We start from the raw sequence: 26425 nt of genomic DNA, 5'->3' as shown, positions 1-26425 counted from the left end.
TGTATTGAGGCTGTCAGTCCTCTGCAGTGGCCGCGGTTTGACTTCCACCTGCAGCTCATTTGCTGCATGTCGTACCTTCAGCATAAAGGCTACTCCCCCCCCAAATAATAACAACAACAACAACAACAACAACAACAACAACAACAATAATAATAATAATAATTTCAGGCCAAAGTGCAAAATTTTGCACAGAAGCTCTTTTCTTAATTAAAGAAATCAATGAACCCCTGCGTTTCCTCTCGTGCCAGCCCCAGAACAAACGTTACATTTTTAGCCCCATTACTATCATTAGCAGCTTGTTGTTCATTGTCATTTTATGTGCATCCCAGAGAGACCAGCAACCACTTTGCTGAAGCTAATGGGGGTGTGTAACACTTTGATATCATGGGGTGAAAAGAACATTGCAGCCTGTTGGGGCTTCTAGCAGGTTTCAGTCATTTAGTTTCAAAGTGCCTCAAGTGGGGACATGCAGGACTACCCATGCACTGAGTCTGTGCCCTTAGTATTCATCCATTTTCATTCTTCAGTTGGCCTGCTACTGATGATCAAGCAATTAAAACAGTTGTGTCTTTTTGTGTGTCTTTTTGTGTTTGATGCAAAATAAAGAATGGTGGTAGTCTAGAATTCCTCCTTCATCACATCAAAATTTTTAACAATTTCAGCTATTACAATGAATTTAAAGCTCAAATAGCATTAATTTTAAATTGCTTTTTTAAAACCATACAGATGATTTAGATTTATATGTTCCACAGTAATCCATTGAGTGACCAAGTCTTCAGAAGCACAGTTCACAAAGAAAGTTTAAAAAGAAAAATTAAATTATGATTCCCATCAATTCCATTTGGACACAGAGGACTTGATAGCATACAAAGCTTTACATCACACCCATTAACACAATCTAATTGTAAGTCTTAAGGCGGTGCCTTCCTTCCAGTTAGGCAGACATTTTCCAACGATAATGCTTTTACCACTCAAAGCCTGTTTGGTCCGGGACCAGTGCCAGACTGTCTGATTTGGAATAAATCTTAGCCATAAACCTTACTGTTAATACTCAGTGTCTCTGAGTGTCTTCTTCATACCCAGTGCCTCCCTCACCTGACAGATTACTAAATCTGTTTTAAAGGAATACAGCAGTCAAATATCTCGGGAAATGTTATTTTTCATTTCTGTACATCCATTATAGAGATACGCCTTCCCTCAAAATTCACACTTGACACAAGCTCCAAGAGGAGTACGCAGAGGGAAAACAGCATTGGTTTTATTTACTGAGTCACTGAATACATTTCCCATCCCCAAAATTAGAAACAGTTAACCTGGTTGTGTAAAAAGTGAAAATTATACCTCCTAACAACCCCAAAAAGCACCCATGTATGCCTATGATATATTTCATTTTCTATTTGTAACAGTATGTGCAATGTATAAATGTGACATTGTCGTTAAGTAGTAGAGGTTTAGGTCAGACTGACATATTTTCATTGTGGCACATTTCACAGAGAGAATATACAAGATATGAGTTTTCAAACATTGCTGAGATCTTTGAATAATTATATTGACATATACTTCAAGACAGACATCCGACCATATAAAGCGTCAATAAATTCATTGAATTAATACTAATTTATAATCAATATTAATTGTGATGTAAATTAGAGGTCCATCATAGAACATTGCTTTAATATGTCATAGAAGGCCTTTCAAACTCAAAATGACAAATAGTGAACTGCCATAGTTATGAGAGAGCAGGGCATCAAAGCTGGTTCAGGTATTGAAAGTTTTCCAGTTCCATGCTGTTTTCCAGTGTTTACTCATGTCATGTTTCTCTGATGATTCAACACTGCAAAAAGAAATGCATGTACAATAAACTGCATACAGTGTTGGGTTGATGTTTATGGATGTCAGCAAGCATGCATGAGAAACTTGGTTTGTTGTTTTTTCTGTCATTGCGATAGATCTATAATTTTAAGGTAGGTGAAAAAGTTTAGGGAATAAATGATAAACAATTTGTGATACTTTAACTTTCAGTTCTACAAAGTGAAGATTAGTATGTGCCACATTGAAACGTTGTTTATAGTGTTGCTAAGCAAATATCCTGCTTAGTATCCTAAACAAGAGAGTCATATCAGGCTTAAGACAAATTACTGTAGCCACATGTCAGCTTGAATAGAGGTCTGCCAATTACCAATTAAGGCAACATACAAGAACTTGGTGTGGTAAACGGAGGCCTATTAAATCCTCATCTCTTATTTCTTTATCTTGGATGTCTTCATCTCCAGGACCTTGCGCAAGACTTCAAGGATGGTCTCCTTGTTGTTTAATATGTTGTAAGAGGCCAACTCCACCAGAGTCTCATAATCTTCTTCTGAGTAGGTCACGTTTTTGGTGGCGTATGGAGACTCGCTGGTGCTCACATCCACCTCCCCAGCTTTTATTTCTTCCTCAGTTTCACGCTTCACACCTGTTAAATCATATGACATTAATACAACTGGTTAAAACTTGTTTCATACAACCCATCCACCTATGTTGTCACTTCAGAATAAATAAGGGACAATGAGGGTAGCAACATTAAGTGAAAAATGAAAAAGGAGCCGTAAACTATTATGGAATATTTTGACTCGTGATGTGTACAATGAAATTAGTGTTGAACATCAGTACATGGGAGTACATGGGATGCCCTGCTGGCCTTGGGGTTAATGAGGTGGGTATCTGGCTGGGGGACCTTTGTTGCATGTCATTATATCCCCAAATTTCCTGTAATCTCTCGATTGTAGCAATCTAATAAGGGTATGAAATGCACAAATAATACTAAAAATAAGTAACCCTGTCCTGCCATTATCAATAACATTTTTCCTTTTGAAAAGATCTTTGTTGGTCCATGACTTCCAGGATAACTAGACTAGCTTGAATAGTAAATCTTCATAGGAATTCTTCCTATTGCTATATTGCTAAAGTAATAAAAGCAACACCGTTGCACAGAAATTCAGCCACTTAAAATTTGCATACCGGGATGTTTGAAGTGTTTGTATGTGACATTGACAAGTGGGAAATGAACCACTATCGGGGCCTTGGGATTCTCCTTATCCTCAAAGATGTAGACCTCCTTCTGTGGCTCCTTTTCCAGACTGGCAAAATCAGCACTTGGAAAGGGGATGTTACGATCTTTGCAGTAAGCCGCTGTCTTCTCTAGGACCTGACAGATTAAACGTGATCATAAAGAGTAATGTTAATTAATTTATGGAATACATTCAGGAACCATTCTGTCTCTTTCCGGGATGAGCTTCTCCTCCTTCTGTTTACCCTGAGGATGTGCTCTGGATCCCATGAGTAACTCAGACATATGATGACATCCACATCTCTCTCTGGCCGCAGGACAGGCGCACAGCCAATATTGATAACGTGACCAGAGTCCACCAGGAACATGGTGGGGTCCCTGGGTGTCAGTTGGTTTGGGAAAGCATCCGGATGTGTCTCTGGACAGAAAATCCAGATAATAACAAATAAGCTTTCAGCCAGTTGCAAGAATTGGTGGACAAGTAAACAGAAAATCAAATAACTGACCCAGACATACTGTCCATTGTATTCTGTGCTTTACTTGTCTGTTCTTAGACAACCATTATATGCAAGGATGCTGCCTTGCAACAGCAAACTATGTAAGGGTCCTGACACCAAGGAAGTGAGCAATATCTGTGTATTCAAGTGAATTCAATATCTGTGGAAGACATTTGGTTTTTGCAGAGTGTCCTGCACTTTTCGCTCTCGTTGACCTCCTCAGCAGTTACTCTGCAAATTCAGCATATTGAGTTAAAGCAAATATATCTAGTTTGTGCATTTGGCTGTGTGTGCTGTTAAATTGCTGCACAATATGCTATTACAGCGCACTTCTATAGCCAAGTCTCCTCTGGAAAGTCACTACCTTGTTGTGGAAGACAATCTTGTGTTTTCCTTCAATCCAAGAACCTAATACATATCAGAATGTTGAGACTATTCCTGTCAGCACCAACAGAACAAGACATCCTTTCCCTTTCAGGTAAAACAGGGGTCAAGTTGGGGTGTATCATTGCCCTCTATCTATTTATCATTCTCCATTTCATCAATCAAAACCTGTCTCCTAAAAAACTGGGCATTCTTGAAATGTACATGCCACTTTAACTTTATTTACCCTTAATGCATTGCTGCTAGAGGTCTAGTATTGTGCAAAAGATACTGAATTTTGTGTGACTGTGTTGTGTGCAAGCAACATATCGATAACAGGAGTGAGAGAGCCTACCTTTCCAGGCAACAAAGTTGCTGTTTTTATTGTAATCAAGGTGCATGAAGAGGCCACGCATGAAATTGTACATTTCAGCAAGCACGGGACGATTTTTGAAGAAATCACTCAGCATGCTTGTGACACCAGTGAGTGGATTTATCAGGTATGTGTCGAGAGTTGATGGTCGAGTGTCAACCTCTGTCAAAAGAACACAACAGTTTAGTAACACATACATGACATTCAGAAAGTTCTGATGTAAACATGGAAGTGTCAGTACTTCAGTAGACTATGGTAGTAATTAATACTGTCAAAGGTTTTGTGTGAACAATGAATGATTGCAATGACTTAAGAAAATGCTTGAAATGATTAGTGACAATAGTCTATATTTTTCTTATTGTCAACTATCCCATGAAATGACCAAAACCAACAATAAATCCATCCTACTTACATGTATTGTGCAACCAAAGCCTGATATATCTTAATCCTCTGTGATCAATGCACAACCACAGCAGTGACAGACATGTTTGCCATCATGATGAACATGGACACTGCAGTTGAATTTTAGTCCATCCCACATACAACATCATTGTGCCATACCGTAAGTACTCACAAGCACACCAAAGCTTCCTAAAACAGTCCACACTATTCACTCCAGTTTGAATGGCATCAGTTAAACATTATGATGGCTCAGCTAGATATTTTAGGAAATTGCTGAACCATTTGTAAAATCAAAGAATATATTTGTGAACTATTTTTAAAGAGACTTGACACCGTGGGGAAGTGAGAAAGAACTGAGAAATGGAATGACACGTTGTTGGTTTTGGCCTTAAATAGGATTTTAAAATAGATTAAATAGAAACACCAGCAGCTGTACCTAATGCGCTGATATCTGGTCCGAGCCAGGGGCTCCAAGAAGGCAGGGACCCGGTGGCAAGTGTCCAAAGCTCGGTCAGGTTGACAGAAAATATGCTGCTCCATATTCCTGATAGGGTTGACAAATGAAAATAAAACACTGGACTACTTTAAATCTGTATTGTAGTACTGTGGATGGACATTGCGACAGACACCGTGGTCTTACCCATCAGATACGGTATGCGGACTTCTTTGTGCCTCTTCATGATGTGACCAAGGAAGAACTCACTCCCAAAGTCCTCACTTTTGACAAATGCCCCATACTTCTGCATGCCTACCTCGTAGGGGGTAAACTCACACCACTCTGTCAAAGAGATTTGTTACATTATTACAAAATATTAGAACAAATTCAATCATTTTCTCAGAATTTTCACTTTTTCACTTCTTCACTTCCTGCTGGATATTCACATATGCCCACAGTTGGAAAAAATGTAATATTCATTTCATTTGAAGACCTTCGTATAAAAACATTGCATTCATAGGTTTTACTTCAGTTCCACATCAAACCTGCAGTTGTTTTTGGTACAGCTATGAACAATTCCATTTGATATGCTGTATACTGTATGTCCTTGGGCCTCAATTACCTTCCACTAAATATGTTCAGGATTACAAGATAATTTTTCAGCCATTACATTAATTCATGTACACATGAAACATATCCTCCAGAATAATTACCAGCTTCAGATTCACAGCCCGATAACTTATCCTTCATGTTGACAGCAGTGTATATGGGTAAAGGGTTTTGCCCTTCATCCACTGCCAACTGCTGCTCAGACAGTGTGCTGGTGACCTCCTGTAATTGCAACCACATATAACAAATATTATTTGAGGAAAAAAGTAGTCTTTGCACCTTAATTTTAAGATTTCAAATTAATATATAATTTAACTGCCAAGTATTCAGTTACTTACTCTCCCAAAGACAAGATGCTCAAGGACCAGGCCTGCCATATCAATGAGAGACACAATGTAACCCTCATTTCCCTTCTTTGTCATTTCTTCGCTGTAATACTGCAGTTTCTCAGGAGAGAAGGCACTCAGAGTACTCTTGGTCATCTGTTTCTTCGCTGCTGAGATGACACTGTCTAAGTCCTCCTGTGACCAGTTAGCTTCTTGATACAGAGTAGACATAGCCCTGTTCACATGGAAAATTGTGTTAAGGGGATACAATGATCTGAAAACAATTCATATAACCTGGTAAATCTATACTTAGACAAAACACAAGGAGACAGCCGAGGGTTTGCCAGCATTTTCTTAAAGCTGCAGTAGGTAAGATGGAGAAGAGAGCAGATTTACCCTGAAAATTTGAACCAACACAAGTTCCACGTCACCCCCCCTCCCTCTCCGCTGCACTCATGCCCTGCCTCCAAGCCCCTCCTCCCTGCGCCGTCTGCGCAGCTGCCATGACAACCAGTAACGTTAGCCTTAGCATCGGAAACAGGCTAACTCTGCCCAGCTGCTACATCACAGTTGCTAACATACCGTACGCGCTGCAGAGTGTTACTGTAACAATCACCATATTAGCTCTCTGGTTATTTGTTGTCTTAGCCGTATATGCTGTTGTCAGCAGCAGCAGTATGGGCAGTTTCTCCTTTGCGGGTGGCTGTTGCTCCGCCATAGCTTTCAGTAGCCTCCTGACACCGCTCACAGAGTTGTTTGACTGAGCAGCAGCCGGCAGCATGAGCGGAGGGAGGGGGCGATTCACAGCATGCGTGAGCAGTGATTGACAGATGTCAGACACTCTCTCAGACGCTCCTCTGATTGGTTGTTTTGTGCCAGGCGCGGTGGATTCTTGCAGATGGCATTAGGAGCAGTAGCTGGGATCAATGGAGCCGTTTTTTTTCATAGATTACATGTTTCATGCACTGCTGTCTGGGCATAGGGACAGTTTTAGCAAATATGACAAAAAATTACTTTTATACAAGTTACCTACTGCAGCTTTAACCATAACTCTGTTTGTAGGTGTGGCCTCCATGAAAGAATTGTTTAAGGCCAGCACAAATAATTATTAATTATTAATTTAACCCATCACATTTTACTTCACAGTAAGTGCACTGCACTTTTAGCACTTTTCTACCTTAACAGACAAATCATTATTCATCTCTCATTCACCCTCACAGACCAATGCAATGCGATGGCCTGTTCATCAGGAACAACCTGGGGTTGAGTGTCTTGTCCAAAGACACTTTAACAAATGGACAAGAGGAGGGTGTGGTGGAACCTCCAACCTGGTGATTAGTGGATGATCCATTCTACCCCCTGATTTGCCCATAAGCTACAGTGACATAATGAGGCTAAGGAAGATTTAGAGGAATTGAAAACAAATCAAACAAAGAAATATAATAAAACACAATAACACTGTTTCATTTTCTTTTCACGTATGCATGTAATGTGTCACAATTAGATGAAGAACATTTGTAAAAGAAAAGGGAGAAAACATCAAATCACAACACAGAAAATAAAGTAAAGATGTAGGGGGATGAAGCACAGGTGTTTCAGTGCTGTCTAGCAGAAAGTAGCACACACCTGCCAAATACAAATTACCATTAGTTTTCATGAGGAGGGACAATTTTCTTTTTGAGATGGACACACAATGTCCATTCCAAAATACAAAAAAAAAAAAAAAGTTAAAAAAAAAACTGTGGGACTCTTGTCTATCTCTCTCTCTCTCTCTCTCTCTATATATATATATATATATATATATATTCTATTTTCTAGCATAAACAGGTCATGCTCCTTATTGACAGCCCCACTGCAATGTTTCCTTGTATGCTATGCTAACTGCCTATGAAAATAAGATTGATAGTAGAATACTGTGGACACTGACTACTCAACTGGTTTTCTCACCATGTGGATCCAGAAACTCCAGTGATATAGGTGGTAGCATCCAGGACCCCAACATCCTTCAGGGCCCTCAGACTACCAAGCAGGCCTGTCATGGCTCTGGTTCCTCCTCCTGAAGCCACCACTGCTATATTTGGCACCTGGGCAGAGGATAGAGAAATGTGGTTCTCACAGATCAGTGGTGCTTTACACCAAATGCTAATGTCAGCATGCTAACATGCTCATAACAGTAATATTAACATGGTGATCTTGAGTAGGTAATGTTTAATGTTCACCATGGTCACCTTTGTTAAGTAATCTTAGTTTAGCATGTTAGCATGCTAACATTTGCTAACTAGCACAAAACACGCAGGCTGATGGTAATGTCTTTACATTGGCAGGTATTTGGTCGGAAACCAAAGAAATGGACAAACTGACATTTGAATGTGATGAAAGATCTCTGTAGCTACATAGACTAGATGAGAAGTCACAAATTCAGTACAATTCATCCTGTGGGGAACATTTATGCTTGTACCAAATTACAACCATCTGACTGATGGACCAACATTAAAGCTTGGCCACAAACACTCCTAAAAATTAAATAGTTGCCCAATAACTCCTGATTTGAATATGCTGGGATAAAAGACATGGTATACATGCAGGAATAATGCATGTGTATGTGTGTTTATAGAGTAGCTGTGTGTGTGTGTGTATATATGTGTGTGTGTGTGTGTGTGTGTGTGTGCCAGGACTGTTTCATATCTTGGTCATGATGTCTGGTCCACTTGCATAATATTGCTTTTTTTTTGTTTTTGTTTTTTTTTGTTAAGCAAATCATTTAATTTATTTACTTTTACAGCTGCAGTGCAGTACTTTTATATATGAATAACATTTGTTACATTCAAGCCCTTGCCAAATGAGTTCACTCAATGCTGATTATGCCTTTCACCATCAGGTAAATCTCTGCATTTTGCAGTACACCAGAATTTTTAAAAAACAATAATAAGGTAATAACAACGTAATAATGTCAAAAAGTTGCACTCTACCTTTTCAGGTTCTAGTTGTGAGCCAAGGCCTAAAATCTTCTGCAAAGCCTGTGCCACAACAACTTTCCTCTTCTTCAGATACTCTTTCTCTTGAGGTGGGATGTCAAAATCCAGACGAACTGCAAGAGGTTCCCCCTCGCTGTGGATGTCCGAGGTAAATGCAAGTGAAGCAGAACACAAACCAAAAAGCATTGTTTCACTGACTGACTCTTCTGGATGAGAAGCATTGAGTTTGTTGCACCCCTGTGCAGTATTGTGTTGTCTATGGTCAGAAGGATGCGCATGTCTGTAAACTTTTGGTCTGGCTGTTTTCATGGTTTGGTAGAGGCCCCTTAGCTCCAATGAAGGGAAATCTTAATGCGAAATCATACAATGATATTTTAGACAATTATGTTCTTACAAGTTTGTTTCAACTGATTGGGTTTGCCCTTTCCTGTTTCAACATTACAATACCCATACAAACAAAAGCAGCTCTATAAAATCTATTTAAAATCTAAAAAGAATCTTAAAAGAATGCCTTTCTAGTTTGGTGTGGAAGAACTTGACTTTCCTGCACAGAGCGCTGACCTCAACCCCACCAGACACCTTTGGAATGAACTGGAATACCAACATGAATGGTCAAGTTCACTTTACTCTATTCTGTACACACATCTGTCTTTCTTTCTTTTGCTCTTCCTGAGGCCTCCTCTATTTTAAAGGGTTTTTTAGGCAACTTTTTCTGTATCTGAATTGAGGGTCTGAGGATCGATAGTGTCATATGCTGCACATTTTGTAAAGCCCCTTTAGGCAAATTTGATTGATGTTTAGAAATGAAATTTACTTGACAAATGCTTTTGTGGTAGAATGGGAGCAAATCCCTGCAGCCCTCTCAGAAGGGTGGAGGCTGTTACAGCAGCAGATCAGTGCCCATGGTTTTGGAATGACATATGGTGTAATATTTGGGTGCCCCCATACTGCTGCACCTTACCACTCATGTGTTTCCACATCTAAATCCACTGTGTCCTGTGAAGGAAAAAATGCCACATTACTATAAAACAAGTATCATTTAAACAGCCAACAAGCAAAATTTCTTCTGTTCATCTCCTATAAATCTGAGGTGAAATAGAAAAGAGTGACTACGGTAACTTGTCAGTCAGTTATTTCTTGCTGGTAAAAGATTTTTCCTGTCTTCAGGTGTCAACAGGCAAACAGGTACTCGAGCTTTCAGCACTTGTTTCATTTGAAAACCACCAGGTGAAAAGTGTTAATGTGATTATTTTGATGATGATTTTATTTTGACATATCTGAGGCAATAATGAAAAATAACAACTTGGCCTGGCTCTGCCTCATATGTTCAGCTGTTCAATACAAAGGCAGCACTTAATCTAGCTGCACACAAACTACTAAGTCCTTACCTGATCAATAACAAGGGACAATTTGTCAGCATGTTTGGCTGGTAGAGGCTTGACTTTTACAGAATATTGCTTTCCACCAGTAGAGACAAATGTATGATCATGCATCTGGAATACAAAGAGATAAGTAACATGTTACGTTAAACATTTCTTGCAATTTTGATTAATATGTTAATTTGTTGCACTTTGTAGGCGTGTAGAGAAAAGCAGCTACGAAGTTCTTATAAAAGAACAGCATGAGGGTGAAAAGTTCTTTCTGTCAAACAGATAACACTAACAGACAGTTAAAACTCACTTCCACATTTAGCTCTGTCTCCAAGTCTCTATTGATGAAGAAGCACAGTTTTGCGGTGTCCTTTGGATTAACTGTTTGGCTCTCCTGAAAGGCCCCCCTCAGCTTCACCACCATTTCCGTAATAGCTGGCAAAAATTGAAATTTGCAAGAGAATACTATCACATGCATATCTGTGAAAACTGATCAATAGCATTCAGGGTTGCTTCATAAGTCATTACTAATAGTTAGCATAATTCCAAAGCCATTCATTTGTCCTGAAGATGACCTCTCAAAGGACTCGGTTTTTGTAGAGGTATGTTACATGTCTCTTGGTCAGACTGTTTTCTTCCACAGCCTGCTGAGCTTGTAAAAACTGAGAGGACCTACAAATTTAACAAAGACTGAACAGCCACACTTAGGCTGCAATGTTCACTGTAAATAACACAAATGTAAAGATGGATAAAGCCATTGTTTAGGTTTAATATCCATTCTACATTTAGCTCCTGTTTAGTCTCAACCAAGGCAACATCTGGTTCAATGGTTGCTGAATGCTCCACGACTAAAACAGTCAACTTGCAGGCTGTGAAACCAAAACTATTAGTTAAAAACATTGAGAGTCTTTGTAGAGCTGAGGGGAATGGAGTTGAGAAGCTGAGTGATAATTCACTGTGTGTTCATTACCACGAGTTACCCCTTTCGCATTACAGTCATTTGAGCCATTGTAAATATAAAAACATTGATTTGAGCAGCTTAAAATTGAATGTTGGCCACCAATGAAGTCATTTTCCCTACAATCTTAAGATTTCAATGAAGTCATTCATGCCTGTGAAGCTGGCTCAATCATTCTTTCCAATTAATGAAAGCACTATTTGACCAGGACAGCGACAGCTTTAAGTCATTTCAACCTGACTAATTGAATTGGACAGAATTGTAGCCTACATACATTTATTGCTCAATAGCTTGTCAACATGGATATCGATTGCAGAGAATGGGGCAGCCTGGAAGACACAGAGACACAGTTACTCTTGTTAGGGTCATTAAAGCAAGATACATTCATACTTCATAATTGTTTGTGCAAGTATCAGAACCTTCCTGGTCTGTGTTGTGAGGCAGCTTGATGGTCATATATAATCACTATCAAAACTCAAATGCATTGCTTCATTTCCATGTCAAATTAGTGTTTTACTGAAATTTATGGGAGTGTGTGACCTTAAGTTTCCCGTTGATTCCTTGTGCCATTTGACCAAATTATTGAGGGCAATACATTGAGCTAGCTTGATGGCGATTTACACACTTGCTATACAAACCCTTAGAAAACGACATGAATCAGTGTCACAAGTGTGGCAGTGGGTGCGCTGATATTTTTGGTTTCACTCAATAACACACAGAAAGTCAAAGATTTCAGACTTAAACGTTAATGCCAACTTTTTGATACAATTCCAAAATCCTCCTGCAGCCGTCTTAAAGGTACAATGTGTAAGAATTGGCCACCTGTGGAAGGTTGCTTGACTAAAAAAGTTAAGAGGGCTTTGAAATGTTGTAAACTTGCATTCATGCCAGCTGAAACCACAGTGGGCTTTACTGTCAGACTATCTCCTCTTGAGGTACAAAGTGGTATTACAAGACAGGACTGGCTGAGGCTAGCTGCTTAGCATGCTAACTTCAGTAGATATCTCTGCATCACAATGCACAACGTCTTTGGAAATACATCAGAACTGTCACTCCACATTCTGTTGATAACATTCATTCATTTTTATCACTCTGGTCCATGATTTCAATCATCCTGTCCTTGGGAATTACATGGCTTCTTATATTCCAAGGTGGTGATCATCCATACTTTGTCAGGATTTCAGCTAACATGGAGGATGGAGGGGTGTGTTTATTTAGACATACAAGCTGAAGCCATTTCAAAAGTCTTACCACAAGGACGCCATTACTGAGATATTCACATGGTTGGTCCTTACTACAAAAAAAAGACATTTATTGTGAAGAAGATCAGAAGGTGTACTAGAATAAGAGCAAATTTCTGCAAATATCTTGTAAGAATGTAAAGTAAACAGAGCAATATATGAATCTCAGTTACCTGTCAAGTAGCTCAAACTCTATTTGCAGTGTGTCCTCTCTCTATACAGAAATAGACACAGGAATAATCTTGAATCATAATCATTTGGTTAATGGCCATATTATAAGCACATTCACGCTACTAACATAAGAAAGAACATGGCATACACTTAGAAACAACTTCTTTTCTTCTGACCAAGTACAGCTGGTCACAGATCAGTCCCATGCCAAAATGCATCACAATTACAGCAAGTGTTGCAAAAGTTATCTTCAATATTTTGTTGATGCTTTTACCTCAGGGTTTATGATGAAGACCTTGGTCTCCTTCTTCCCGACTGTGAGGTTGGTGATGTCAAACAAAAGTGTAGAAATCACGTCATCACGTGCCATTGGGTCCTCATCATACATCCTGATCTCTAAAATGTTCTGGGGAAACAGCAGAGGAACTCACTCTTCGCAAGTGAAGCAGCCACCGTTAAAACTGTAGCAAAAAAGACTACACACTGTTGTCATTTGAATATTAATGTGCTTGCTACACCGCCGAGGAAAGATGAGGTGAACTGTTTTTTTTTTTCCAGGGTGGACTGAGCATAACTGTACAGTCAGCCAGATGCTTGTGTTTGATGTCACGCTAATACTGAGTGGACTCACTTTCACATGGCTTGGGACCCTGAAGGTAAAAGTTTCATTCCACTCTGGGTTGTTATTCTGGGACACTGTTTTTGTGCGGTAGGTCCTTGTCGTCGCCGTGGGGAGAGAGAGAATGACAAAGCAGTCGGATTCAGACCCTGTAACAAAGAGACAGAAAAGACAGGAGCATGAAAACAGATGGCAGTTTCAGTTCAGCAATGATAAAGCACTGCCCTCTGCGTGTCACTGTGTATGTCTCATGTGAAAAGGTAAAAATAAATAAAGTCGGTGAAAAAGTGGTTGTCATTCCAAAAACACGCACAGTACAAATGTGCTATTTAACAATCCTGTGACCTGAAAGCTGTTCTTACAGTAATCATCAGATTGATGTGTGTTTGCCTTCAGTATGGTGGCATTCAGGATCCAGTGGGAGACAGCTTCTTTCTGTTGAACGAGCCAAACAAAGCAATTATAACAAGACCTATGCCATGACAACCATTCCTCTATTTAGGTGGACAGTTTTTGTTCCCGTTCCTGGTAAAGTGCAGCAGAACTCTGTTTGAAGCTTTTGGACAACACCACACAGAAGAAAGCCCAGCAGAGTTATTGTGATCAAAATATGTACAACCCTGATTCCAAAAAAGCTGGGATGCTGTGTAAAATGTAAATAAAAACAACTTTTTACCAACAATAGTTTTACAACGTGTTCCCGAGCCTGATATGTGGTAATATTGTTTATATCAGGGGTTCTCAAACGTATCACTCAAATGTCTGCTTCTGATTTTTATTCAAGATCAGATGTCCAGAACGATTGGTGATAACAAAACATTTAATCAGTGAATTAAAGTCCATCTCTTGTGATTGAGCCAGCATGAAACCAAGGCAGACAATGCTCAGACACTTAGTCCATATTTATTTCTGACTCAGACATATTCTGACAACTACATTTACACCAGTTAGTGTGTCCCAGAGAAAGCTAGACACATTCTGTATCTGTGATTTCAAGACACCTTACCGTTATGGGGACATCAGTGGGGGGCCCTGAAACTTCCTTCTCTCTTCTTTCTCAAAAAAAAGAGAAACCAAAGCATGAATTATTTCAAACTAAGTTCAAAGCTAAATAGTTCCAACTAAAACATAACTTTAGAAATACTGAGGAATGGAAGAGGAACAGTTACCCATCCAGCAGCTCAAAGGTCACCCAGAGTTTACCCTGGGACCAAAGAGAAGATGGCAGGAAAATGTGTGAATGTGTGATGGAAAGCAAACATGGTAATCGTATCACATCCAGGCATGAATCTATCTAATGTCTGCTTCTACAGGTATGCAGTCTGATTTATAGACTGCCTCCAATCTACAGTTTGGGAGTCAACAGCCTTGCTCAAGGGCACCTGAATGATGGTAATGATGGAGGGGGCCTCACTGTCTGCGCTCCAGTGAATACTGTCATTTGTGTTGACACAACCAGAGGTGCTATTAGTGGCGGACAGCAGCGTTACCTCTGCACCACCTCTGTGCTCATGCTGCAGCACAAAATATTATAGTTCCTCCACCATATGCAAACACATTACTCAGCATTTAATTGCATTGAGCAGGCTATTTCATGATGAACCTTTTATTACAATGTCTACTATGTGAGCCTCTACATGCAGCTTTTGAAATGTGGAGCTATTTTGAGACATTCCGAGGTAAAAAGTGCAAGCTCATTTTAACCACTGGAGGCCAAGCTAAACCGGTTAGCGACATTTCCACATCTGTCAAACATGAACTTAGATTAGACTGTTGCATGTCATAATGCTGGGCTTGTTAGCAATGAAATCACATATATTATTACCATATGTATGGCATATATTACATTTTCCAAGAGTACAAGGTGATGGCTTCAAATTTACAATAATGTCATAAATCTTTTGCTTAACAATCATCACAGTACCCTTTTCAAATCACTTTGCAGATACTTCAGACTTACTTCATGTAGGTCATTATGGACAGTCATGTCTGTTTCTAGTTTCTCAAATGTGGTTTGTTACAATCTGCCAGTTTCAATTCAATCAACTCTTTCAGATGGATAATCATGTAAATGTGTGTAATTACTGTGGAGGTGTGTTTGAAATTTTTACCTGAGGGTCTATGAGGAATTCCTTGGTTTCCTTTTTCCCTACAGTCAGGCTGCTGATATCAAGCTTTAGGGTGGAGATCAGCTTGTCATATTTGAGAGAGTCCTCATCATACAGTGTAATCTCAAGAGTATTCTGGAAGCACAACACAGTTGTTATAGCAGGGTCTGGTTTTTCTACAAATAACAAAGAGTTCCTGGTAGCTACAGTGATTGTCTAAGAGTAGAGAGTATTATGTGTTTTACATATTGTAGCATACAGAAGCATATATATATTTACATTTCACTCGTCAAAAAACATATATTTTTGTTTTGAGTTAAGCACAAAGTCATTTAAAATGTCCTCAGAGAACCATTAATGAAGATATATGAGAACAAAAGCTGAATTTTATAGGAGGTTCAAGGAGACACAACTTTTATCTCTATGAAAAACCAAAAGCTCTGGACTGAATCCTACATGTACTGCTTCAAGAAAAACCCTTCAAATATGATTCTTAGGCCACGTGTTGTAAAATATTCAAACAAAGAGTAAAGAGTAATTCGTACAGTACATGTGTACATTCTATACATGAAATATCTTTGTCACTATGTCATATGTATGAACAGTTGAAGCGCTCTCACCTCGAGATTATCATTGACCTCAAAAGTAAAAGTTTCATTCCACTCTGGGTTTTTGCTGTTTGCCACGGTTTTAGTCCTGGAGACTCTTGCAGATGTGGAGGGGAGACATACGGTGACATAACAGTCTGCCTCAGACCCTGGTGTTTAAAAACATGGAAAAGATTAATAGACATGATTAACATATCAAACATAGGTCATAACAGATTTGCCCTGCTCCTCATTAATGTGAATGTTGGTGTTAAAGGCCCTGAAAAGCTAGTCAGAGTACGGCTTTGTTGGAAAAATGTCATGTCATCTACGCAGTCGCGATGAAGCTGATTGGATTCATTTTTCAGTGGAAAAATTCAGAATAAATATTACATTTCTCTTTTTTCCTTCCACTCAATTTCAGTTTTGATTTTGGCTCATTTACGAATGAATATATGGAAATACTTCAGGGGCTTCAACACTTTGGCATAAATCAAGTTAAATCAAAAGCATTCTTTCATTGTCAAAGAAAAGTAATGTGAACAATGGGAAATGCAGATTAGAATGGGTGTGGAAGGTGTCGGTATCACACTTGCTGTTATGCAATCAACTGCTTAACCAGTTTCACAAAAGTTTCTTAGAACTGAAGGCCAAAGAGAAAAGAAGCTTTAATTAGAAATAATCTGTAAGGGACTATGCATGGATGGATAATGGGACAATGAGCCAAACTGACAGGCTTTACTACAAACATTAAACAAAATACTATGGAATACTACACAGAACATCGTAGGAAATCCTGAAAGGAAACCTGTGGTGTGGGTTATTCTTTCATCACACATTCTTACTCTACTCCAATCCAGAAATCAAAACAAAATAAACGAAGAAAAAACTAGATTGGGACATCCCTTTTTTATATCACAACATACAGCAAAGTACACACATCACAGCATGTTCATTCAGATCAAATTGATAGCTATACATACAATAGTCTGTAGAGAGGATGTTTTCTGCTCTCAGTATGGTGACACCCAGTGTCCAGGAGGTGACAGCGTCCTTCTGTTGAAGAAAGCAACATATGAAACTAGAAAGCTATGTGATATGTTTAAGATGACAGGTTTCGAGATAGCACAAAGTGTGTAGATTTGAAAATAAAAGCATGTATGTATTAAAAGGCTTCTGGGACTAAATGGAGAGGGTTTTTTTTTTTTGAGTGTGGCTTAGACAGTGTCAGCTCATTAATCGGTATTCCATTCTGAGCTCCATCAAACTAAACCTGTTTGTGAGTCTCTTTGATGCTTCTTTCTCTGACAAAGATTTTGAAACATCTCTATGTGATTAAGAAGAAACTTTAACATGAGAAGATTACAGTATGACAAGTCCTTTGGGGGATAGCGCTACTGCAGTTCCATCAATCAATGTCAGCTGTACATACTCTGTTTTTACATATTTAATGCTTTAGAATGGTAAAGCTGAAACCCATGATCAGGTAGGTATGTGATGAGTGATGTAAGAATGAGCTGATGAAAAGTGTTAGAAGTCTATCTTCATCAGGGTCCTAGATTCATTGTGATGCACCCCGCAGCTCTAATAAGTAGTGATGGGAATTCCGGCTCTTGTAAGAGAGCCAGTTCTCAGGGCTCGGCTCTCATAAAAGAGCCGGCTCTTTCGGCTCCCAAGTGGCTCTTCAGATTTTTTGTTGCTTAAATTTATTTATTACCAAAATAATGTAGAATTATGTGTAAAATTAATTACTAACGTGCAAAACATACGTTATATCAAATGTTACTGCATTTCCTGCGGTCACTCATTTTCTCACCTCTACAGCGTTTTGTCTGTCGCGGCTCTGTGTGTGTGTGTGTGTGTGTGTGTGTGTGTGTGTGTGTGTGTGTGTGTGTGTGTGTGTATGTGTGTGTCTGTAACCCCCGCTCCTCCCCCTCCTGCTCAGTGCGTACACACAGAAGCCACCACACATCATGTAGTTGACCAATCACATGCGGCTTGAACGGAAAAAAAGTCGAGAAAACAAAAAAAAAAACCCAAAGCGGCTCCTTCTCCGGCTCCCAGGCAGGAGCTGGCTCCGATCGTTCACTTCAAAGAGCCGGCTTGTGACCGACACATCACTACTAATATGCTCAGTCATTTTTCACTTGCAAATTCAAATGTTGGGGATGATGCAAAACGGCAAAAATCACCACGAATAACGAATAACGCCATAAATTAGCATTGAATGGACATTTCATTTTCATAGGAAAATGCATAAATCTGACTGCCTGTATCAATAGTTGAAGGCGTTGTCTTGAATGAACAGGTGCTGTCTCCTCACTAAACTGTAACGACGCAGGCATGCGGCATCAGAACGCCTTGTCAATTATGAGAAGTCTTTGAATGTTTAAAGAGAACACTGTCAGCACACAGTGTCTCCTCAGAAAGATCATCTGCTTTGAGCTGCGCTGCAACTGGAAAACATCACATTACACTGTCGACAGGTTGGGAGTTAATCACAGGGTTGACACATGGAAATAACCATCTACCCATGCTTACATTCACACCTGGAGAACACAGTGCATGCATGGTACTGGGAGACTTGTGACAGACCGGCCCCAGCCAGAAGGTTCAAACCTAGAACCTCTTCATATATCATTGGAAGGGGCTGCTTGGCTAAAAATACCGAGCTACTGAAAAATCCTGGAAAAGGATAATACTTTGTGTTTCCGTTCATGACTTTTGCAGTTAATGTTTGCACATATAGCAAGATGTGTCCTTGGCAAAACAGCTGTTGAATGTGGAATGTCCTCCTTGCCCACGTCTGTCTAAATGTCAGCCTTAGTAAGGTGCAATAAGACAAGGTTAGAGCACAAGCAACGATTGACAAGATTCTGACCATTCTGAAGATTAGAACCCTGAGCTTGGGTTTGCTAACACGTCAGAAACCTTTTGTTTGAAAAAGTGGATCTCCAAGACTAATCAAACGAAGTCATATTGAATATAATGACCAATGACCATCAAGTACAGAGAAAGAAAAAAATGACATGCAGACTCTCTGTCTATGTCTCCTCTACTCATGTTGAGAAACCACATGTTCCCCTAGCCCACAGAACTAAACTAACATTTTGGGGAAAATTCCAAAGTTTCTAATGTCCTCAACCATGTCAGGTTGAGTTTCGGAGAAATTAGCATGAAATGATGCATATTTGATTTAGGAGCTGATACCAAATTCTCTGGTGGTGTAACGTTAATGTGTGTACTCTGCAACGACAACACACCTCAACTCATAGCAGCTGCCATGACAACAATGTCAATCATAGAGAAATAACACACATTAAATCCACATTCATCTGGGCTACACTGTATATTCAGCATCACTTTATTGATTAATAGAAAATCTATTTCAAAATAGAAAACATTACACTTCATAATGTACTGTTAGCCTTTTCACAACATGAGGTACGACAACTGTATTTGTCCAAGGGCCCAAATTATTCAAAGCACTGTGGGGGCCGGACTTAATATACATATACAGTATATCCCAGGTTTGTCTGTGTTTAATGTTTGTGTAAATATTATGTTTAGATAGTTAACTTCCTTTCTGGGTAAAGTAAAACACTGAAAAGTTTAGTTTGGTTAATTGGTTCAGTTCTGTGTTAAGTCAAGCATTTCCTCCCGTTGCTACTTACCCTCCCCTCCATGTCTCGCAGGTAGATGCTGAAGTTGTTTGAACACTTCCTGCATATATGTATACTGGGTGACATCATGAGTGATGTCACTGGGACAGACCAAGTATGAGGTGGGTAATTTGGGTTAAGTACGTGTTAATTATGCTGATTGTGATCTGTGTATGTCTGACTGTAATTGTATAATACATGGTAAACTATATGAAGTGGTTCAACACGGAGAATGAATAATGTCATGACCTTCCTGTTGTCATGTAGGTACTGTGGTCACCTGCACCATGTGTGGTACAGACTAGACTGGCTCGTGCCTGACGGGTTTATTTAAGCAGTTGTGGTTACAGTAGTGATGGGAATTCCGGCTCTTTTAAGAGAGCCAGTTCTCACGGCTTGGCTCTCATAAAAGAGCTGGCTCTTTGGGCTCCCAAGTGGCTCTTCAGATTTTTTGTAGCTTAAATTTATTTATTACCAAAATAATGTAACACTATGTGTAAAGTTAATTACTAATGTGTAAAACATACTTTATATCAAATGTTACTGCATTTCCTGCAGTCACTCATTTTCTCACCTCTCCAGCGTTTTGTCTGTCACGGCTCTGTGTGTGTCTGTGTGTGTGCGCGCGCGCGCGCGCGCGCCCCCTCCTGCTCAGTGCGTACACACAGAAGCCACCACACATCATGTAGTTGACCAATCACGTGCGGCTTGAACGGAAAAAAGTCGAGAAAAAAAAAAAAAAACCCAAAGCGGCTCCTCCGGCTCCTGCCTGGGAGCTCAAAGAGCCGGCTGTAAGAGCCATTTCGTTTGCGACCAACACATCACGAGGTTACAGGAGGCTGCATGTCAGAGTGTAGCTGTTTACACATGATGTTAAATTACATTAAGATGCATTACTATAAGTTGAGTTTTGTTCAGTTCAGCCAAGTTCATTGTTCATTTGTTTCATTCTGTGTTGTACATATTTTTTTACGTGTCTCATGGCGCCACTTTTGTAAATAAGCCGCCTGTGTTAAAAACCTGGACATAGTTTCTCAAGTCAAGTTGTCCTCTCTCTCTTCTTTCTCCCTCTCCCACCTAGGTGCATGTAGATACCTGACTGGGTCTTATGGCTCCACCCATCCTTTTCTTGTTTCTGGAAAAGTACTGTACTCTGACCCAGCCACAGTGCACCGTTTCTGACTCACTTACAACAACAAAGAAGAAGCAGACAGCAGGAAAAAGATTAGTTTCCAGGGTAATGTTATTTAGCTCAGTGTTATACTCTGGTGCAATAAGACAAGCAACGATTCACAGAAACCCTGAGCTTGGGTTTGCTAACACATGAAAAACCTTTTGTTTGAAAAAATGGATTAAACCTTACAGTCCTCTCCAAGACTAATCAGACAATGTCATATATAATGACCAATGACCATCAAGTGCACAGAAAGAAAAAAAATGACATGCAAACTCTCTGTCTGTCTCCTCAACTCATGTTGAGAAACCACATTTTAGGGAAAATTCCAAAGTTTCTACTGTCCTCAACCATGGCAGGTTGAGTTTTGGAGAAACTAGCATGAAATGATGCATAATCTAATCTATAATCAGCAGTACTTCCATTGGATGTAATGGCTTGGCCACATAAGGCAGTGTGTTTTTGTTTTTTAAGATTTAACAAAGAGCAAAAGCTGAGTTTATCTGCTTTATGTCCTCATGCCAAGTCCTACAAAGTGACTTAGCGCTGATTTTAGCTATCATCAAAAACCAAGATGCTGCTTATTCTAGTTTTTCTGGGTAAACCACATTCTACAAATATCTGAAACAGACATAGATACATACACTTAAACATACATGCATACATAACTTAGGCTTTACACTATTTGCAAATAGGCACAGGCTAAATAATATATTACCTTGGACTGATAACAGAAACATTACACGATAGAAAGTACAAGAAGTATAATGATTTTTCTTTAGAGTTATCCATTGTACTCACTGTTGCCATTAGGGCTGTTGACAGTTTCACAAAGAGTTGCAAGAAAGCAGCTGTACTGCAGCCCTGATGAGTGTGCTACTATCTGGACTAATAGCTGTTGAAGCAAGCTCTTTACATGATATGTTAATTTTCATATGGCATGGAAACCATAACCAAATGAGTGGAATAGGCACAGATCTTTCATTTCCATATGCAACTGAAGCAAATGACAGATAGAGGAAATTTTGCAATCTTCTGATCTGAATGTTCTTTTATTATATTGTTTATTCAGAGAACCGCAACCGCAGGGAGTGACCCTGTTCAGCTCCATCTATTTCAACTGACCAATGTGATTCCTCGCTTTCAGGTGGAGCGCGGGACTGAATGTTGGTCTTACTCTGGTTGGATGAAAGTGGTGCTGAGCTTCTTCAGTGGGGCCTTTCCCATGCACAACTGACAGTCATAATCAACTGTCATAATCTTAACCAACCATGTCCTAGCAACCGCTCATCAGGACTCATGAGAAACTAGGATTCATTTAGAGCAGTCACAAAGGAGCATTGAATTAAGTGTGTTTTAATGGGAAGACCAAGGTTCAGTGTGGGCCTATGTTCACTAGAAGGCACTTGTCTTTTATGTCTGTCCATTCAATTGTTGATGCTTAATAATGTTATTACATGTCGTTTGTGGCAGTTTGAACATTCCTCTCTATCTGCTTCCTCCAGCTGTTTTTAGCAAACCCAAGACGTTCCAAGGCCCAAGGTGGGATTTATATTCCCTCAAGTGTGTTCTTGGTCTGCCCCGGGGTCTCTGGGGGCATTCTGATCAGATGCCCCATTATCACCCCAGCTGGAGCAGTACTTCTACTCCAAGCTCCTTCTAGATGTTCAGCTGCTCAAACTGTTACGTAGACAAAGCCCTGCAAAGTAAAGTCATTTGAGCTGTTTGTATACGCATATCTCTTCCTTTCAGTCACTACCCAGGCCATTTCAACATGTGAAGTTCCACGTCACATTAGTTCTGTACTGTGGTACACATTACAGCCAACGCCACATCTCTCAATCTCACAAAACCCTCAAGATACTCGACAGTCTTCACTTTAGGCAGCAACCTGTTCCAAACTCAAAGGGGGCAGTTCCCTATTTTCCAGCAGAGAACCACTGGCCTCAGACTCAGGTGCTGACTTTCTTCCCAGCTGCTTTACACTCAGCAGCAAACCATCCAGATTGATGATACCAGCAGAACTGCATAGGTAAAAAGCAAGTTCTATATATTTTCTATGTGTGTGCATCATGAAGGGGACACAGCTTACATTTGCACAATGAAATGTATTTCTGTTGTAAAACGACAAATAACTGAACCTTGATAACTTGATTATTTTGGTAAAATTAAAAGTTTGGCACACAGGGAGCAGGCCGGGGCGGTGATGTGAGCTGCAGCACCAAATGGAGTCAGCATGTCACGGCGAGAGGAAGGAAGGCCAGGACCCAGGAGCAGAGGCGTAGTGAACCAAGATTTATTTACAAAAGATAGAACAAAAAACCACCTGAACCAGGCACAAACACTAATCAGCGAGTCAAACTGAAAATCACAGTGAAACGGGAAAAAGAGACAAAAATCAAAAGAGCAAAAGTACCAAAACAATATCACGAAAATTCACTGGACAACCGGGAGACCGTCTAACAACTAACTAAAAGCGACTGCAAAAAGGCTACAGTGATGATCACAGGAGAACAGACAGCACACAGGAGGAGCGAGACGAGAGACGAGCGATCCCACTGGAGAGCTTGTTCAGCATGGAACCAGGAGAATAGTCCAGCACAGGAGTGGCGCATGAGGTGGCTTAAGTAGCTGCGTTAATGGCTGATGAGGTGCAGGTGTGGATCCTGAGTCTGCTCCGAGGAGATCAGTCCGCCTCTCTCCTGCTCCCTCCTGCTGTGTGAAAAAATGAGAGAACAGAATGCAGTATCAGACATAGGGAGAGCAAAACTGACCCGAGACCACAGTCGTCACAGTACCCCCCCCTCTAAGGGACGCCACCGGGCGTCCTGCCCGGTTTACCTGGATGTCTGGTGTAGAAATCTCGCAGCAGCTGTGGATCGAGGATGAGGGAGCGTGATACCCAGGAGCGCTCCTCGGGGCTGTACCCCTCCCAATCCACGAGATATTGAAAACCTCGGACCCGCCTGCGGACAACCAAGATGCGGTTCACCGTGTAGGCGGGATGGCCATCAATGAGACGAGGGGGGGGCGGTGGTGGCGCAGGAGGCTGGAGAGGACTGTCCACCACCAGCATGAGGAGGGAGACGTGAAAACTGGGTGAACCTTGAGAGAAGCCGGGAGGCGGAGACGGTATGCGCTGGCGTTTATCCGCTTCTCTATGGGGTAGGGTCCGATGAATCTGGGCGCCATCTTCCGGGAGTCGGTCTGGAGGGGGAGGTCGCGGGAGGAGAGCCACACTCGTTGTCCCACCTGGTAATCTGCCGCGGGGGTCCGGTGGCGATCCGCCAGCCGTCGGTTTCTTTCCGCCGTCCTCCCTAGTGCCGCCCTGGCTTCATGCCACACCCGCCGGACCCGGCGGAGCTGAGCTTGGACTGAGGGGACTGATGCTTCGGACTCTTGGCTGGGAAATAGTGGAGGTTGGTAGCCCATCACCACCGTGAAGGGCGACATGCGAGCTGATCAGGGAGTTGTGGGCGTACTCGACCCAGGGGAGGTGGGAGGACCAGGAGGCCGGTAAGCGGGAGGCTACACAGCGCAGTGCGGATTTCAGGTCTTGATTTGCCCGCTCCGTCTGGCTGTTGGATTGTGGGTGGTAACCGGAGGAGAGGCTGGAAGAGGCTCGCAGGGCTCGGCAGAAGGCCCTCCAGACTTGTGAAGTGAACTGCGGACCCCGGTCTGAGACGATGTCACGTGGTATGCCGTGTAGCCGGAAAACGTGTTGGATCAACAGGTTGGCGGTCTCCAAAGCGGTGGGGAGTTTAGGAAGGGGGACAAAGTGCACTGCTTTGGAGAAACGGTCCATAATGGTTAGGATCGTGTCATTACCTTCAGACGGAGGGAGACCAGTGACAAAATCCACCGCTATGTGCGACCATGGGCGTGAAGGGATGGGCAGCGGTTGTAGGAGGCCAGCCGCAGTTTGGTGAGTGGGCTTGCTGCAAGCGACATCAGCGGCCAGGGAGGGCCACCAGAAACTCTGTCTGATTAGCGCGAGCGTCCTGTGGACCCCCGGGTGACAGGCTATCCGGGATGCGTGTCCCCATGTCAGCACCGCCGACCTAGCGGATGGAGGAACGAACAGCTGGTCGGGGGGACACTCGTCCGGTGTCGGATGACCCTGCTGGGCATCACGACCTCCTGCTCCACCTGCCAGTGGACCGCCCCCACGACGCACTTGGGACGGAGGATCGTCTCCGGGTCACCCTCCTCCTTCTCCTGCGCGAACAGCCGGGAGAGGGCGTCCGGTTTGATGTTCCGGGAACCCGGGCGGTATGTGAGAGTGAAATTGAATCTTCCTAGATACAGCGCCCATCGCGCCTGACGTGAGTTCAAACGGCGAGCCGAGCGGAGGTAGGCCAGGTTTTTGTGATCAGTCCATACCACGAAGGGGTGGACTGCCCCCTCCAGCCAGTGACGCCACTCCTGTAGAGCTAGCACCACAGCCAGCAGCTCCCGATTATCGACGCCATAATTCCTTTCCGCTGGGGCAAGCCGTCGGGAGAAGAAGGCGCAGGGGTGCAGCTTGTTGTCCGCAGGCAGGCGTTGGGAGAGGACGGCCTTGACCCCGGAATCTGAGGCATCAACCTCGACCACAAACGGCAGCTCTGGATCTGGGTGGATGAGTGGTGAGGTGCATTAGTAAAACAATTTCTTTAGTTTTTCAAAGCTGCATTGGCTTCGGGTGACCAGGTGAAGGGAACTTTACTGGACGTAAGCTGGGAGAGGGGGGCTGCTACGCGGCTGTAATCCCGGATAAACCTACGGTAAAAATTAGCGAACCCCAGGAATCTTTGTAGGTGTTTTCGGGTAGAGGGGACAGGCCACTCTCGGACCACCTCCACCTTGGCCGGGTCAGCCTGGAGTTGTCCCTTCTCCACAATATAGCCCAGAAAACTTACGGATGTGGCATGGAAATCACATTTTTCGGCTTTTACGAATAATCTGTTTTCCATCAGTCTACGCAACACATCTCTTACATGCCCGACATGTTCTTCTAGAGTGCGAGAAAAAATTAGGATATCGTCCAAATAGACAAATACCACCCTGTTCAGCAAGTTACGTAATACATCATTAACCATCGATTGAAAGACTGCGGGGGCGTTAGTTAAGCCGAAGGGCATGACTAGGTACTCGAAGTGTCCGAGATGTGTATTAAAAGCTGTCTTCCACTCATCGCCTTCCCGTATCCGCACCAGGTGATAAGCGTTGCGTTGATCTAGCTTGGTGAAGATCATGGCTCATTGTAGGGGACCGAAGGCAGAGTCTATAAGAGGAAGAGGGTACTTGTTTTTTACCGTAATTTCATTTAGACCGGTGTAGTCTATGCAGGGGCGGAGTGTCTTGTCCTTCTTTTCCACGAAGAAGAACCCCGCCCCGAGCGGTGAGGAGGATGGTCTGATAAGCCCGGCAGCCATGGAGTCGTTTATGTATGTTTATGTAGGCCTGGAGAGATTATACAGCCTCGCTGTGGGAAAAGACGCCCCAGGGAGCAAGTATATGGCG

General features: G+C 41.7%; 1 protein-coding gene across 1 annotated transcript; it reads right to left on the bottom strand.

The window, feature by feature from the left end:
* Positions 1–1747: 1747 nt before the first annotated feature.
* LOC143328287 (cytosolic phospholipase A2 beta-like) lies at positions 1748–24725 on the bottom strand. The gene is made up of 25 exons (XM_076743354.1): positions 24266–24725; positions 23762–24127; positions 16118–16254; positions 15501–15632; positions 14559–14593; positions 14396–14441; positions 13752–13824; positions 13402–13538; positions 13045–13176; positions 12773–12813; positions 12610–12652; positions 11633–11687; positions 10711–10835; positions 10419–10523; positions 9992–10026; positions 9025–9163; positions 8003–8139; positions 6068–6290; positions 5834–5951; positions 5325–5462; positions 5121–5228; positions 4265–4444; positions 3295–3467; positions 3001–3187; positions 1748–2455 (listed from the first exon to the last, which is right to left on the bottom strand). The coding sequence occupies exons 1-25, from the start codon at positions 24723–24725 to the stop codon at positions 2241–2243; spliced, it is 3540 nt and encodes a 1179-aa protein (XP_076599469.1). The 3' UTR covers positions 1748–2240.
* Positions 24726–26425: the final 1700 nt, after the last annotated feature.

Source organism: Chaetodon auriga, chromosome 11, assembly GCF_051107435.1.
Source record: "Chaetodon auriga isolate fChaAug3 chromosome 11, fChaAug3.hap1, whole genome shotgun sequence".
NCBI classification, from domain to species: domain Eukaryota; kingdom Metazoa; phylum Chordata; class Actinopteri; order Chaetodontiformes; family Chaetodontidae; genus Chaetodon; species Chaetodon auriga.
Note: the sequence above shows the minus strand (reverse complement) of the source record. Positions and strands in the feature narration are given on the sequence as shown.

Coding starts and splice junctions, on each gene's coding strand:
- LOC143328287 (XM_076743354.1), bottom strand. CDS start 24,725: ATGGACCGTTTCTCCAAAGCAGTGCACTTTGTCCCCCTTCCTAAACTC. Junction 5,463..5,833: donor GGGCTGTGAATCTGAAGCTG/GTAATTATTCTG, acceptor TCTCTTTGACAG/AGTGGTGTGAGTTTACCCCC. Junction 2,456..3,000: donor CAAACACTTCAAACATCCCG/GTATGCAAATTT, acceptor ATGATTTAACAG/GTGTGAAGCGTGAAACTGAG.